This window comes from Bombina bombina, chromosome 1 (assembly GCF_027579735.1).
Source record: "Bombina bombina isolate aBomBom1 chromosome 1, aBomBom1.pri, whole genome shotgun sequence".
Classification (NCBI taxonomy): Eukaryota; Metazoa; Chordata; class Amphibia; order Anura; family Bombinatoridae; genus Bombina; species Bombina bombina.
Window position 1 is genome coordinate 1551201212 of NC_069499.1, and position 13000 is coordinate 1551214211.

The window sequence follows — 13000 nt, forward strand, 5'->3', positions numbered from 1 at the left end:
CTGCTAAGACAATTTTCAATGGGATTCCTTGAACTATTTGGTCTTCGATTATCACAGTATCAAAAATCACCTCATTTTAGGAATAGGGCCCTCAATCCCTCCTGTATGTGTTTGTAAATTTTGTCCTGTATCTTACAAGTCTTGTATTGTTTTATTTAAATGAATTTTATCCATGGACAGAGCTGTGGAATATGTTGGCGCTTAATAAATAAAGTATAATAATAATAATACATTTGCTTTTTTTGTTTGTTTTTTATTCACCAAAAAAATGAATATTTCCTCTTCTTTAGACGTTTAACATAAACACTCATGTCTCAAACATAAATAAGTCCCCGTATTTCATGGCTAATGAGGCATTTTTACCACTGTTTCTTCCTTTTATTTTTTTTGCACAAACCTGAAACAATGTTAAAGGGACATAAAACCCACCATTTTCTTTGGTGATTCAGATAAAGCATTCAGTTGTAAAGAACACATTACTTCTATTATCAAATATGCTTCATGCTTCTGTTATCCTTTGGTGAAGGAGCAGTAATTAGAAATTGGCTGAACACATTGGGCGAACCAATGACAAGAAGCATATACCGTATGTGCAGCCACTAATCACTTACCTAGACTACCTAGGCATGCTTTTCAACAAAAGAACTAAGCAAATAAGATAATAGAAGTAAAATGGAATGTTCTATCGGAATCAGGAAACAATAAGATTGGGTTTTATGTCTCTATAAGGTTTCAGTGTTCCACTGCAGGCTTCCAACTGAAAAAGTGTTAATTTCTGAACCCTGTGGTTCCCATGAAATACATTGTACAACAATGATGTTAAGCAACAACAAAATACTGCAAAACGTATGTATCCCAAAGTTAAAAAAAAATACTTTTAAGATTTCTAAGGATATTTTAATTTCAGTTAGAAACCTGCAATGGGAAGATTGAAATTATCAAAAACAGCAGCTCTTTGTTTGTTTGTATTTTAATATGACTGAAAGTTAACCCCTAGGCTGCCAGTGAGGGTTGCAATGTATTTGCCAGCCAAGAGATTAAATAGAATACCTGAAAAAAATAGAATCAACCCAGTTCATACACCAAAAAAGAATTTTCAGGCCATGAATAGGTTAACCCAGTATTACAACATTTGCAAACTGAGGGACAAACATATAGCAGCAGTTAAATAGTGAGCCCCAAATCCCAAGGAAATGAGCATGTAGTTGTGTGCCATACCACAGGTGAACTGTAGATGGCGCTGTCCCCATTACCAGCAGCCATACATGCAGCAGTCTATAGATCTGCAGGTCATGATCAGACCTAAGCCTGAGTACCACAGCTGTATAGTTATATTAGTGCAAGTCAACTGTCACTATTTCACAGAAGAACAAAATCAATCATATATACTATATACTGCAGCTTGTCCATTCAGTGTGTGGGGTATATCAGCAACTGTTACTCGACAGGAAATACATCCAGATAAAAAAAAAAAAAGCAAGCAGGAACGCTATTATATATACATGTCCAGAGATAGAACAACCGCCATCCTCGGAGGTGTGCCGCCCCTCTCAGTGCTGAGCGCGGCAGGCTGAGGTAGCAGTGCGTCTACTCAGTTTATGCATAGATATTCCGTGTGAGCAGGATCTGCAGCTCTGCACCCCCATTTTGTTTGGGCAGATAGGAGATCATCACGTGGCAGTGCTCAGTAAATCCTGCCAGTCTTCCTCACTTTCACAGTTTTTCCGGTTCTTAAAAAAAGTCTTGATCAGCTTCTGGGACTCTTCTTTTACTGCAGAGAATCAGGAAATATGAGAGTGGTTACTTGCTGTCATGGTAACAAGCAGCAATTGTCTGAGGATGGGACAGGCCTCTAAGGGTTATAGGTCACTTCTGTCAGTGTCTGTGGTTAGGGGACAGAGCTCAAAGATGTATTGATCATTTCTGTTTGTCACAATTGTGATGAGGGCGTCTGATGATTAATATCCTCATTCTGTTACAGGGTTACAGGTAACTAATGTCTGTGTCACCATCCCGTGCAGAGGACAGGCCTAAAGGTCACTTTAGTCTGTGTCATATTTTTATGCAGAGGACAGGCCTCAGAGGGATAAAGGTCACTTCTGTCTAATCCTCTGAGACATGTGCTGTTCACGAAATGGTGACATATGATAGAAGTGACCTTTAACCTTTTGCGGCTGGCCATCTGCACCAAAATGTGACACAGACAGAAGTGAACTTTTGTGTCACCTTTCTGTACAGAGCACAGGCCTCAGACTTCTGACTGTGTCACCTTTTTGTGCAGAGTACAGGCCTCACATTGTTGTCACCTTTCTGTGGAGTGGTCAGGCTTTGAAGAAGAGTTAAAGGTCACATTTATGTCACGGTTTTGTGGAGGGGTGTTCAATGACAGTTACAGGTTACTTTTGTCTGTTACTCTGGTGTTGTGCCCCTTTTTACTACTTTTTCAGTAGTGTCCAGCAATCGTCTCTCCTCCACATAAGCACTCCAGTAACTCAATGTACAAGCAGCAAAGGAACTTACCATTCCTCCGCAGGGGGGTCTTGTTATCGCCTGCTAGAAAATGAGAGAGCTGCCGTGCAAAGCTTTTAAACAGGTCCTGTGTAGAAAGACAAGCAGCTTGTGTTACTTTTCACACACTGTAACATACCCATATATGCACAGTCATACAATATCACAGATGACATCATGCGTCACAAGCGTCCTGGGTTTGGGGTAAAAGTCTTTACATACCCTGAACATCCCATTGTAATAAGAGTGTTGCCCTACATTTAGGCTTCATTCTCTATGAAATACTATACATTCCCCATGAATAAATAGGCTTTGTTTTGCACTATGCAACACTTTTTTAGGCTATTGGAATATATACTGCCACATATGATGTGTTTAGTAAATTATAATTCTGTCTACAACTCACCTTTTGGAGAAAAAAATAACAAATCCTGCTGACTTCTGACATGTCCAAATACCTAAATGGTGGTTTTACTGCTAATAATTAAAACAAAGATAGAGGATGTGTAAGTTGGAGTGAAAGCTAAGGGAATACAAAACTGCTCTGTTAGTTTTGTCTACATATATTTGAAGCTAAGAGGACAACTATCTAAAGAGCATCCTTATCTAAACAATGTAACAATGAAAAAAACATAAATCATGCTTACCAGATAATTTAATTTCCTTCTGTATAAGGAGAGTTCACGGAAACATTCCTTACTGTTGGGCCACCAGGAGGAGGCAAAGACACCCCAGCCAAAGGCTTAAATAACTCTCCCACTTCCCCCATCCCCCAGTCATTCTGCTGAGAGAACAAGGAACAGTATGAGAAATATCAGGGTATAAAATGGTGCCAGAAAAAAAACATAATTCAGAGGGCTGCCTATCGGAGAACCTGGGCAGGGGCCATGGACTCTCCTTATACAGCAGGAAATGAAATTATCTGGTAAGGATAATTTATGTTTTCCTTCTTAATATAAGGAGAGTCCATGGCATCATTGCTTACTGTTGGGAAACATACCCAAGCTCTAGAGGACACTGAATGATAACGGGAGAAACAAAAAGAGAGGCGGACCCTAATCTGAAGGCACCACAGTCTGCAAAACCTTTCTCCCGAAAGCTGCTTCAGCTGAAGCAAAAACATCAAGCTTGTAAAATTTAGAAAAAACAAAATTTATGCTTACCTGATAAATTCCTTTCTCCTGTAGTGTAGTCAGTCCACGGGTCATCCATTACTTATGGGATTATAACTCCTCCCTAACAGGAAGTGCAAGAGGATCACCCAAGCAGAGCTGCTATATAGCTCCTCCCCTCTACGTCATACCCAGTCATTCGACCAAAACCAAACGAGAAAGGAGAAACTATAGGGTGCAGTGGTGACTGGAGTTTAATTTAAAATTTAGACCTGCCATAAAAAACAGGGCGGGCCGTGGACTGACTACACTACAGGAGAAAGGAATTTATCAGGTAAGCATAAATTTTGTTTTCTCCTGTTAAGTGTAGTCAGTCCACGGGTCATCCATTACTTATGGGATACCAATACCAAAGCTAAAAGTACACGGATGACGGGAGGGACAGGCAGGATCTCTACACGAAAGGAACCACTGCCTGAAGAACCTTTCTCCCAAAAACAGCCTCCGAAGAAGCAAAAGTGTCAAATTTGTAAAATTTGGAAAAAGTGTGAAGTGAAGACCAAGTTGCAGCCTTGCAAATCTGTTCAACAGAGGCCTCATTTTTAAAGGCCCAAGTGGAAGCCACAGCTCTCGTAGAATGAGCTGTAATTCTTTCAGGAGGCTGCTGTCCAGCAGTCTCATAGGCTAAACGTATTATGCTATGAAGCCAGAAAGAGAGAGAGGTAGCAGAAGCTTTTTGACCTCTCCTCTGTATAGAATAAACGACAAACAGGGAAGAAGTTTGGCGAAAATCTTTAGTTGCCTGTAAATAAAATTTCAGGGCACGGACTACATCCAGATTGTGTAGAAGTCGTTCCTTCTTTGAAGAAGGGTTAGGACACAATGATGGAACAACAATCTCTTGATTGATATTCCTATTAGTGACTACCTTAGGTAAGAACCCAGGTTTAGTACGCAGAACTACCTTGTCTGAATGAAAAATCAGATAAGGAGAATCACAATGTAAGGCCGATAACTCAGAGACTCTTCGAGCCGAGGAAATAGCCATTAAAAACAGAACTTTCCAAGATAACAGTTTGATATCAATGGAATGAAGGGGTTCAAACGGAACACCCTGTAAAACGTTAAGAACTAAGTTTAAGCTCCATGGCGGAGCAACAGTTTTAAACACAGGCTTAATCCTGGCCAAAGCCTGACAAAAAGCCTGAACGTCTGGAACCTCTGACAGACGTTTGTGTAAAAGGATGGACAGAGCTGAGATCTGTCCCTTTAAGGAACTAGCAGATAAACCCTTTTCTAAACCTTCTTGTAGAAAAGACAATATCCTAGGAATCCTAACCTTACTCCATGAGTAACTCTTGGATTCGCACCAATGTAAGTATTTACGCCATATTTTATGGTAAATTTTCCTGGTAACAGGTTCCCTAGCCTGTATTAAGGTATCAATTACTGACTCCGAAAATCCACGCTTTGATAAAATCAAGCGTTCAATCTCCATGCAGTCAGCCTCAGAGAAATTAGATTTTGATGTTTGAAAGGACCCTGAATCAGAAGGTCCTGTCTCAGAGGCAGAGACCAAGGTGGACAGGATGACATGTCCACTAGATCTGCATACCAGGTCCTGCGTGGCCACGCAGGCGCTATTAGAATCACCGATGCTCTCTCCTGTTTGATCCTGGCAATCAATCGAGGAAGCATCGGGAAGGGTGGAAACACATAAGCCATGTTGAAGGCCCAAGGTGCTGTCAGAGCATCTATCAGAACCGCTCCCGGGTCCCTGGACCTGGACCCGTAACAAGGAAGCTTGGCGTTCTGGCGAGACGCCATGAGATCCAGATCTGGTTTGCCCCAACGCCGAAGTATTTGGGCAAAGACCTCCGGATGAAGTTCCCACTCCCCCGGATGAAAAGTCTGACGACTTAGAAAATCCGCCTCCCAGTTCTCCACGCCTGGGATGTGGATCGCTGATAGGTGGCAAGAGTGAGACTCTGCCCAGTGAATTATCTTTGACACTTCCATCATCGCTAGGGAACTCCTTGTCCCTCCCTGATGGTTGATGTAAGCCACAGTCGTGATGTTGTCCGACTGAAACCTGATGAACCTCAGAGTTGCTAACTGAGGCCAAGCCAGAAGGGCATTGAAAACTGCTCTTAATTCCAGAATGTTTATGGGAAGGAGACTCTCCTCCTGAGTCCATGATCCCTGAGTCTTCAGGGAATTCCAGACAGCGCCCCAACCTAGCAGGCTGGCGTCTGTTACAATCGTCCAATCTGGTCTGCTGAAGGGCATCCCCTTGGACAGATGTGGCCGAGAGAGCCACCATAGAAGAGAATTTCTGGTCTCTTGATCCAGATTCAGCATAGGGGACAAATCTGAGTAATCCCCATTCCACTGACTTAGCATGCACAATTGCAGTGGTCTGAGATGCAGGCGTGCAAAAGGTACTATGTCCATTGCCGCTACCATTAAGCCGATTACCTCCATGCATTGTGCCACTGACGGGTGTGGAATGGTATGAAAGACACGGCAAGCATTTAGGAGTTTTGTTAACCTGTCCTCTGTCAGGTAAATTTTCATTTCCACAGAATCTATAAGAGTCCCTAAGAAGGGAACTCTTGTGAGTGGCAAAAGAGAACTCTTTTCTTCGTTCACCTTCCACCCATGTGACCTTAGAAATGCCAGTACTAACTCTGTATGAGACTTGGCAGTTTGGAAACTTGACGCTTGTATCAGAATGTCGTCTAGGTACGGAGCTACCGATATTCCTCGCGGTCTTAGTACCGCCAGAAGAGAACTAAGAACCTTTGTGAAGATTCTTGGAGCAGTAACTAACCCGAAGGGAAGAGCTACAAACTGGTAATGCCTGTCCAGGAAGGCAAACCTTAGGTACCGGTAATGATCTTTGTGAATCGGTATGTGAAGGTAGGCATCCTTTAGATCCACTGTGGTCATGTACTGACCCTTTTGGATCATGGGTAATATTGTCCGAATAGTTTCCATTTTGAACGATGGAACTCTTAGGAATTTGTTTAGGATCTTTAAATCCAAGATTGGTCTGAAGGTTCCCTCTTTCTTGGGAACCACAAACAGATTTGAGTAAAACCCTTGTCCGTGTTCCGACCGCGGAACCGGGTGGATGACTCCCATTAGTAAAAGATCTTGTACACAGCGTAGAAACGCCTCTTTCTTTATCTGGTTTGTTGACAACCTTGAAAGATGAAATCTCCCTTTTGGGGGAGAAGCTTTGAAGTCCAGAAGATATCCCTGAGAGATGATCTCTAACGCCCAGGGATCCTGGACATCTCTTGCCCAAGCCTGGGCGAAGAGAGAAAGTCTGCCCCCCACTAGATCCGCTTCCGGATAGGGGGCCCTCACTTCATGCTGTCTTAGGGGCAGCAGCAGGTTTTCTGGCCTGCTTGCCCTTGTTCCAGGTCTGGTTAGGCTTCCAGCCCTGTCTGTAGCGAGCAACGGTTCCTTCCTGTTTTGGAGCGGAGGAAGTTGATGCAGCTCCTGCCTTGAAGTTACGAAAGGCACGAAAATTAGACTGTCTAGCCCTTGGTTTGGCTCTGTCTTGAGGCAGGGCATGGCCCTTACCTCCAGTAATGTCAGCGATAATTTCTTTCAAACCGGGCCCGAATAGTGTCTGCCCCTTGAAAGGTATGTTAAGCAATTTAGATTTAGAAGTCACATCAGCTGACCATGATTTAAGCCACAGCGCTCTGCGCGCCTGAATGGCGAATCCGGAGTTCTTAGCCGTAAGTTTAGTTAAATGTACAACGGCATCCGAAATAAATGAATTAGCTAGCTTAAGGACTCTAAGCTTGTCTGTAATCTCATCCAGCGTAGCTGAGCTAATGGTCTCTTCCAGAGACTCAAACCAGAATGCCGCCGCAGCCGTGACAGGCGCAATGCATGCAAGGGGTTGCAATATAAAACCTTGTTGAACAAACATTTTCTTAAGGTAACCCTCTAACTTTTTATCCATTGGATCTGAAAAGGCACAGCTATCCTCCACCGGGATAGTGGTACGCTTAGCTAAAGTAGAAACTGCTCCCTCCACCTTAGGGACCGTCTACCATAAGTCCCGTGTGGTGGCGTCTATTGGAAACATTTTTCTAAATATAGGAGGGGGTGAGAAAGGCACACCGGGTCTATCCCACTCCTTGTTAACAATTTCTGTAAGTCTTTTAGGTATAGGAAAAACGTCAGTACACGTTGGTACCGCAAAATATTTATCCAGCCTACATATTTTCTCTGGGATTGCAACCGTGTTACAATCATTCAGAGCCGCTAACACCTCCCCTAGTAACACACGGAGGTTCTCAAGCTTAAATTTAAAATTTGAAATGTCTGAATCCAGTTTATTTGGATCAGATCCGTCACCCACAGAATGAAGCTCTCCGTCTTCATGTTCTGCAAATTGTGACGCAGTATCAGACATGGCCCTAGTATTATCAGCGCACTCTGTTCTCACCCCAGAGTGGTCGCGTTTACCCCTAAGTTCTGGTAATTTAGATAAAACTTCAGTCATAACATTAGCCATGTCTTGCAAAGTGATTTGTAATGGCCGCCCTGATGTACTTGGCGCCACAATATCACGCACCTCCTGAGCGGGAGATGCAGGTACTGACACGTGAGGAAAGTTAGTCGGCATAACTTCCCCCTCGTTGTCTGGTGAATTTTTCTTAACATGTACAGATTGGCTTTTATTTAAAGTAGCATCAATGCAATTAGTACATAAATTTCTATTGGGCTCCACATTGGCCTTTGAACATATTGCACAAAGAGATTCCTCTGTGTCAGACATGTTTAAACAAACTAGCAATTAGACTAGCAAGCTTGGAAAATACTTTTCAAATGAATTTACAAGCAATATAAAAAACGTTACTGTACCTTTAAGAAGCACACAAAAACTGTCACAGTTGAGATAACAATGAACCGGATTAGTTATAGCAACCAAATTTTCACATGAAATGCATTAATTTAGCAAAGGATTGCACCCACTAGCAAATGGATGATTAACCCCTTAATACTAAAAAACGGATAACAAATAAAAATATATACGTTTTTATCACAGTCAAAGCACAGTCTCACAGGTCTGCTGTGAGTGATTACCTCCCTCAAACTAGTTTTGGAGACCCCTGAGCTCTGTAGAGACGTCCTGGATCATGCAGGGAGAACAAGGAAGACTTGTGACTGAATTTCTACTGCGCAGTAAAGCGCCAAAATAGGCCCCTCCCACTCCTAATACAACAGTGGGGAAGCTCAGTAAACTGATCTTATTCAAAACAAACGACAGCCAAGTGGAAAAATAATGCCCATAAAATTTTTCACCAAGTACCTCAGAGAGAAAACGATTAACATGCCAGTAAACGTTTTAAATATAAAAATATGAAATGTTATTAAAAAGCCTGTTGCTAGTCGCTTTCACTGCAGAAAGGCTATGAGTTATATGTATACAGTATTTTCTTAGTGAAGTGCCATTCCCCAGAAATACTTCAGTGCCAACATACATACATATCAGCCTGATACCAGTTGCTACTACTGCATTTAAGGCTGTACTTACATTATATCGGTATTAGCAGTATTTTCTCAGTCAATTCCATTCCTTAGAAAATAATATACTGCAACATACCTCTTTGCAGGTGAACCCTGCCCGCTGTCCCCTGTTCTGAAGTTACCTCGCTCCTCAGAATGGCCGAAAACAGCAAATGGATCTTAGTTACGTCCGCTAAGATCATACACAAACTCAGGTAGATTCTTCTTCTAATACTGCCTGAGAAAACAACACACTCCGGTGCCGTTTAAAATAACAAACTTTTGATTGAAGAAATAAAAACTAAGTTTAATAACCACAGTCCTCTCACACATCCTATCTATTAGTTAGGTGCAAGAGAATGACTGGGTATGACGTAGAGGGGAGGAGCTATATAGCAGCTCTGCTTGGGTGATCCTCTTGCACTTCCTGTTAGGGAGGAGTTATAATCCCATAAGTAATGGATGACCCGTGGACTGACTACACTTAACAGGAGAAAGTATATAAGGAGGATCAGGTAGCCGCCTTACAAATCTGATCCTCGTTCTTAATGGCCAAAGAGGAAGCCACTACTTTAGTAGAATGAGCCGTAATCCTCTGAGGAGGTTTATGTCCTGCTATCTCATAAGCTAAGCGGATAAAACTCCTTAACCAAAAAGATAAGGAAGTCGAAGAGACCTTCTGACCCTTATGCTTCCCGCAATAGACAACAAACAAGGCAGAAGTTTGTCTAAAATCCTTAGTAGTCTGAATAAATAACATCAAGGCGTGAACCACGTCCAAATTATGAAGCAACCGTTCCTTTGAAGAAAAAGGATTGAGACACAAGGAAGGAACCACAATCTCTTGAAAACCTAACTTAGTATGTAGGACAGCCTTATCAGAATGGAACACCAGATAAGGAGGCTCACATTGCAAGGCAGCAATCTCAGATACTCTGCGCACAGAAGCAATAGCCAGTAGAAAAATAACCTTCCAGGACAACAATTTAATGTCAATTTCATGCATAGGCTCAAACAGAGCCTGTTGCAAAACCTTAAGAACAAGATTTAGACTTCAAGGAGGAGCATTAGATCTAAACACAGGCCTGATCCTAGTCAGAGCCTTAACAAAGGATTGTACATCTGTAAGCTCTGTGTGCCTCTTGTGCAATAAAACAGATAGGGCCGAAATCTGTCCCCTCAGGGAACTGGCAGAAAGGCCCTTCTCATCCTGGAGAAACGATAGGATCCTGGCAACCTTAACTTTATGCCAGGAAAATCCACGCTCTTCACACAAGAATAAGTAGGTTCTCCACACCTTATGATAGATGCGATGAGTAACTTGTCTACGAGCTTGAATGAGAGTATCAATAACTCTCTCAGAAAAACCTCTCTTGGCTAGGACTAAGCGTTCAATCTCCACACAGCCAGCCTCAGAGAATCTAGATTTTGATGAACAAAAGGACCTTGTTTCAGCAGATCCCTGCGACAAGGTAACTTCCACGAAGTAGATGACGACATCCCCACCAGATCCGCAAACCACATCCTTTGCGGCCATGATGGAGCAATCAGTATCACTGATGCCTGCTCCTGCTTGATGCGGGCCACTGCACGAGGAAGCAGTGGTAACGGCAGGAAAAGGTAAATTAGACCGAACCTCCAAGGCACTGCTAATGCATCTATTAGCTCCGCCTGAGGATCCTTGGACCTTGAACCATATCTGGGTAGCTTGGAATTGAGACAGGACACCATGATATCTATCTCCGGCATTCCCCACCTGTTGCATATCTATGCAAACATTTTGGGACAGAGAGACCATCCCCCGGATGAAAGGATTGTCAGCTGTGGGCCTCCACCCACTCCAGAATCCGAGATACTTCCCTCATTGTTAGGGAGCTTCTCGTTCCACCCTGATGGTTGATGTAAGCCACTGAGGTTATATTGCCTGATTGGAATCTGATAAAATGGGACAAACCCAGAAGTGGCCAAGCCTTCAGAGCACTGAAGATTGCCCGAAGTTCCAGAATGTTGATCAGGAGAGAGCATTCCTCCTGAGTCCACAGGCCCTGTGCTTTCTTGGCACCCCAAACAGCTCCCCATCCTGATAGACTTGCGTCCATAGTCACAATCTCCCAGGATGGTTTTAAGAAGGATGTCTCTCGGGACAGATGATCTGGATAGAGCCACCAAGAGAGCGATTCTCTCTACTGGTTATCTAGAGAAATCTGTTGAGACAGATACAAATGATCGCCGTTCCACTGCCTCAGCATGCACAGTTGCAACGGTCTGAGACGGAACCTGGCAAAGGGAATGATGTCCATGATGGACCCATGAGACCAATCACCTCCATACACTGAGCCACAGAGGGCCGGAAGGCAAGACATGCCGAAGCTAGCTTGCAACATCTCTGGTCTGTTAGAAATATCCTCATGGATATGGAGTCTATTATAGTACCCAGGAATACCACCCTGGTGCTTGGTATAAGAGAACTCTTTTCTAGGTTTATCTTCTATCCGTGGGATTGAAGAAGAGAGAGAAGAGATTCTGAATGGTCTTCCGACAGGCGAAAAGATGGTGCTTGTACCAGCATATCGTCCAAGTACCCCGGATTCTGGCAACTGCTAGAAGAGCCCCTAGAACCTTCGTAAAAATACTTGGAGCAGTAGCTAGACCGAACAGAAGTGCAATGAACTGGAAGTGCTGGTCCAGGAACGCAAACCTTAGGAACTGGAAGTGGTCCTTGTGGATTGGAATGTGAAGGTAAGCATCCTTCAGATCTATAGTGGTCATGAACTGTCCTTTCCTGAACTAAGGGAAGGATGGACCTTATCATCTCCATCTTGAACGAGGGGACATTTAGAAATTAGTTTAAGCACTTTAGGTCCAGAATCAGGCGAAAAGTTCCCTCCTTCAATGGGACCACGAAAAGGTTTGAATAATATCCCAAACCTCTTTCTGCGATAGGCACCAGGACAATGACTCCCAAGGAGGACAAATCCTGCACGCACCCCAGAAAGGCTTCCCTCTTTTCTGGTCTGGAAGACAGGATTGAGAGGGGAAATCTGCCCTTGGGTGGATGAGACTTGAAACCTATCTTGTATCCCTGAGCTATGACCTCCAGGACACATGGATCCTGCAAGTCCCCGAACCAAGCATCTGAAAAGAATGACAGTCTGCACCCTACACGATCCAGAGCCGGATCAGGGGCCGCCCCTTCATGCTGATTCAGTCTTGGCAGGCTTCTTGCTCTGCTTGGACTTATTCCAAGACTGAGCCGGCTTCCAAGTACTCTTAGTTTGCTCAGGCTTAGAGGAGCACTGCTGTCGTTGGGATTTATCAGAATAAAAATTAGAAACTTGTCCCTTAGACTTGTTCTTTTTATCTTGCGGTAGGAAGGCACCCTTGCCCCCTGTAACCGTGGAGATAATGATGTCCAGGCGTGGACCAAATAAAATCTTTCCCTTAAAGGGGAGAGAAAAAAGTCTGGACTTATAAGTCATATCCGCAGACCAGGACTTCAGCCAGAGTGCCCGATGGGCCTGAACCGAAAAGCCAGATACCTTAGCATTTAGGCAAATAATCTGCATGTTTGCATCACAGATAAAATAATTAGCAATTCTTAAGGCCTTAATTCTTTTCTGGATAACGTCAAGGAGACCCTCCACCTCAATTAAATCCGATAAGGAGTCGCACCAGTAGGTAGCTGCTCCAGCAACTGCGGCAACAGCCGCTGCCGGTTGAAACAAATATACCGTATTTTTAAACATACGAGTTTCCATCTTTTTATCCATCGGCTCTATGAACGACGAGCTATCCTCAAGTGGGATAGTAGTGCGTTTGGCAAGCGTGGAGATAGCGCCATC

The 13000-nt window shown here is 43.4% G+C and overlaps 1 protein-coding gene across 1 annotated transcript in view; it reads right to left on the reverse strand.

Annotated features, from left to right (window-relative positions):
- Positions 1–232: 232 nt before the first annotated feature.
- Positions 233–13000, reverse strand: part of RECQL5 (RecQ like helicase 5) — a 273753-nt gene continuing 260985 nt past the window's right edge. The window contains exons 19-20 of the mRNA XM_053709050.1: positions 2521–2596; positions 233–1771 (exon numbers count right to left, since the gene is read on the reverse strand). Of these exons, the coding sequence (XP_053565025.1) occupies positions 1671–1771; positions 2521–2596 (177 nt within the window). The 3' untranslated portion in view covers positions 233–1670. The remainder of the gene's footprint in view (positions 1772–2520; positions 2597–13000) is intronic.